Source organism: Priapulus caudatus, unplaced genomic scaffold (assembly GCF_000485595.1).
Source record: "Priapulus caudatus unplaced genomic scaffold, Priapulus_caudatus-5.0.1 Scaffold113, whole genome shotgun sequence".
NCBI classification, from domain to species: domain Eukaryota; kingdom Metazoa; phylum Priapulida; class Priapulimorpha; order Priapulimorphida; family Priapulidae; genus Priapulus; species Priapulus caudatus.
In genome coordinates this window covers 242226-246406 of record NW_014577174.1, presented here as the reverse complement: position 1 = coordinate 246406, position 4181 = coordinate 242226, and the positions used below count along the sequence as shown (strand labels likewise).

The window sequence follows — 4181 nt, the reverse complement described above, 5'->3', positions numbered from 1 at the left end:
TATATATATATATATATATATATATATATATATATATACATGCTGCTCGATGGTAATGAGGCTACGATGCTCCTGAACACGTATACCCATGTACACATGCGCTGCGCAGGCGACGATGCAGGAGTCGTTGAACTACGGCTGCCTCGTCGAGAACGCGGCGACGCACCACGTCGTGCACTACGTCGAGAAGCCGAGCACGTTCGTCAGCACGAAGATCAACTGCGGCGCGTACATATGCAGCCCCGCGATACTGAGGGACATCGCCGCCGTGAGGCGCCACCATCAGGACGAGAACTTCAGCGGGTGAGGGCCGACATCGCGTCGTCGTTGTCGCCGTGTTTTGTTTGTTTGTGTGTTCGTTCGCGTGGTCGCTCGCTTATTTTTGTGTGTGTTTTTGTCGGCTATAATTCGTTTTTGGTTTATTGGTTCGTGTGGTTGCTTGTAGTAGGGTTTGTGGCTTTACTGTGGTATGATTTCATTAGCTGCATCCACCATTGGATAGTGGTTTGTATGTGGTACTGTAATCTTGGGCTGCAGTAGGACTAAATGATTGGCAACAGAAGATAAATTCTTATATTACTTCTACCTAGGCTGTCATCCGGAGTCGTAAAATGAGTGCTCGCGCCACTATTCTGAATATCATACGACGTAAGCGAACAGTATAGTTCTATTATAGTGTTGTTTGTTGATGGTGTTGAACGATGTGTTGTTGTTTATTAGGGTGAATGGCGATGGAAGTCTACGCTCTATCGAGAGCATCAGCTTGGAACGCGACGTCTTCCCCGAGCTGGCTAGCCTAGATAAACTTCTAGTGTTCTACACTGAGGGGTTCTGGAGCCAGATCAAATCCCCGGGGTAAGAAAACATATAAGTAATTAGTATAATAAATAATAAACAATAATTAATAATAAGTATAACAAGTGACAGGTATTGATTTGCACGGGCGGTTATTTAGATAAGCAACCACGAGACTTCATCAGGGAGTGGTATGTGTGAGCTGGCAGCATGCATGTGTGCATAAGTGTATTTACTCTAAGTGCTGTGCCATATAAATGTAAGCCTAAATTTTTTCACTGGTTCACGGTGCAAAGTCAGATAGTGAAAACATTGTTTCTACGCCTAATATTTCTAGAGGAGGGTGGGACGATCTGATATTCTGGTAAAGTGTAAAGGTTCGAGCTGTTATTATATTTTGTGTCACAGGTTATATTGTGTGTAATGAGGCCAGGCATGTGTTTTTTCTGTTACCAGTTCAACATTGTATGCAAACAGACATTATCTGAAACTGTACCACAAGACACATCCGAATCGCCTAGTGAAAAATGGTGATGGTCAAGCAACCATTATAGGAGATGTCTACATACATCCTACAGCCGAGGTCCATCCATCTGCAACTGTAAATAATTATTTGCATTATTATCTCAGTTTCATAATCACTTGTGCACACATGTATTGTATGCAAATTTATATATGTCAATGAAATGTGTATATATATATATATATATCTCAGTAAAAAAATTAAATGATATGTAGAAAAATATGGAGGGGGAAATGGTAGACTGTGAAAATATTAGTGTTAGCTGTGGCATTTCTGTTTGAGTAAGCTATGTTTCTATGTAATTGACGAGTGATTTGTGTGTGAATGAATGAACTACGTTTCTGCGCAGATTGGTCCGAACGTTTCGATAGCACAAGGAGTGACAGTTTCTCCTGGAGTGAGAATACGGGAATCAATCATACTTGATAATGCGACATTACAGGTATGAGCCGCCACCTATCGTTCTCTAATGCATGATAGTAAATTAATTCCCACATGATACAAGCATTATCAATAGTATAAATGAATACCATATCACTAATTAAAAGTAAAAACGGATGCAAATTTTATTACTTTTATCATTGCAATGAACATATCTATACTCAGAGAGTTCCATCAATTATTTAGGAACACACCGTGATTATGTCGTATCTCGACTGTGCAGTGTTGGGTTCCGTGATGAGTGAGTGTTGATGTGAGATTGCATGGTGTTTTCAGGATCACTGCTGTATCCTGTACTCCATCGTTGGCTGGAACAGCGTAGTAGGGCCATGGAGCAGGGTGGAGGGAACGCCATGCGACCCCAACCCTAACAAACCATTCGCCAAATTGCAGTCGATGCCTTTATTCAACAACGCTGGGAAACTCAATCCGTCAATAACGATCTTAGGTAGGATTTATCACGATGGCTGCTCTGCAACATAGATGTTTCGCTATGCGTAAAACTTCAGTTGACTGTATTCTGTAGAACTAGGCGTTTGAGAAATGTTCAGCTTGGTGGTGCATTAGTTAAAGAATCCATTTACGAGGTTGTGGTCAGTGATTCAGACCGTAATGTCATGTAACGGTAACATATTTTTTCTAACAGAAAAACGGATTCAATTTCTTGGTTTGTTCTCTGAGGTTGCGACAGTAACGTCATATGTCATATCGGTTACACATTTTTTCTCCAACAGGTAGCGATGTGCAAGTGCCAGGTGAAGTGATCGTACTCAACTCCATTGTGTTACCACACAAGGATCTCGCCGGTAGCTTTAGGAATCAGATTATCCTGTAAGAGCTAATTTAAGAAATGGATTAACTCGCCGACGTTTGCAATACAGTCAGACCTGTATATAAGGGCCACTCAAGGGAAACCCCTGAAAGTGGCATGTATGGATAGGTGTCCGTTCTACAAAGGTGGATTCACTGTGTATAGCCGCCATTTTAGGGAAATGCCCAAAAATGTCCTTTATAGACACGTTTGTATTCTATAGAGAAACAATATAATATATTCTATATATTACAATATTCTGTAGATGGTGTTTTGGCTTACACTGGTTTGACTGTGTTCTATTGGGCACAGGATGAGGAATGTTGTAAATTTTTCTTTCCATAATGTTCGACAAGTAATTTCTACTCGCATCTCTGTAAACATTGACTGTGATATGAACTAAAAGTAGTGTAACTGACATGCCCGATGTCTCATTTAGTGTAGTGGAAGTTTGGCAAGTTTGACGAATTTCATCGTGTACGCATGCGCACGTGACTGAAACAAATGAGCAAAACTGCCGGTATAATTCTGTAGTAAAAAAGATTGGAAGAGAGCCTGTTTTTATTCATTCTAGTAACTACCAGCAGATGGCACTAGTTGGTGCATTGGTTGGAGTTTGGTGGCATTTGCTGTCACATCTTGTAGCATATACGTAATAAATGAAAGAAACCATTTGAGAGGTTTCATGTATTTGAAAGCAGTAAGAAAATTATTTCATTTTTGTTTCTGTCATATATTTTTACTGTAATAGAATATTGTCAATTTAATTTATAGCATGCTCTTCATAACCAAGCTTATGTATGTTAGCATGGTCTTACATACAGTACCACAAATTATGTATGCACGAGTACCTAGGAAGAGTTACTTTGTTATAAGTAAAACGATATTGTAGTAAGTAGCTGTGGGAGATGTGGAATATAATGTCTATCGTCACCTACAGTACACCAGAGCCGTATAGAGAGAGCAGTCTCTATATACGGCTCTGCAGTACACCCATAAGCAGCGCCCTCTACACCGCATCCCACCACTGCTGCACTGCATCAGCAATAAAGTCATCATCATCATCATCATTATACCCCCCCCCTCGCCAACGAAGTTAGGGGGGCGGTATACTGGAATCACCCTGACTGTCTGTCTGTCTCGGCCTGTCTGTTTGTCTGTCCGACACCATCCTTGTGCACAGAACTCCTCGAAAGGTACTAGCTGGACCGATTTCAACCATAATTGGTACACACCATCAGTACCCAAAGTAGTTGTCGACCTGCGATGGATTTTTTGCGTCCGACATCTTCGGAAAGATTTATGGCCGTTTTTCGTAATTATACCCGTTTGAGGCCATTTTTACAGGCTGCACTAGTGCGGGCCCGCACTTCAACACCGCAAACAAGCAGCATGGCGGTTCGAAGGACGAGAAGTCTAGAGAACAGGTGAGAGCGGCGCCCCCTAGATAGAAACATTGTTATAAAAGTAATTATAACAATCATTAAAGGGAGAGTTTACTCTAGGTTCTAGGGTTATTTTCAGCTAATTTAGGTTATAATTACGCTACTTTTTTTTTATGTTTTAAAACTAACGACTACAGTTTGATTACAACGACGGTGGCGCCACTCA

At 41.1% G+C, this 4181-nt stretch overlaps 1 protein-coding gene across 1 annotated transcript in view; it reads left to right on the top strand.

The window, feature by feature from the left end:
- LOC106805424 (mannose-1-phosphate guanyltransferase alpha-A-like) overlaps window positions 1-3282 on the top strand; it is a 5269-nt gene extending 1987 nt beyond the window's left edge. The window contains exons 5-10 of the mRNA XM_014807000.1: window positions 110-303; window positions 721-855; window positions 1252-1396; window positions 1668-1760; window positions 2036-2207; window positions 2494-3282. Of these exons, the coding sequence (XP_014662486.1) occupies window positions 110-303; window positions 721-855; window positions 1252-1396; window positions 1668-1760; window positions 2036-2207; window positions 2494-2594 (840 nt within the window). The 3' untranslated portion in view covers window positions 2595-3282. The remainder of the gene's footprint in view (window positions 1-109; window positions 304-720; window positions 856-1251; window positions 1397-1667; window positions 1761-2035; window positions 2208-2493) is intronic.
- Window positions 3283-4181: the final 899 nt, after the last annotated feature.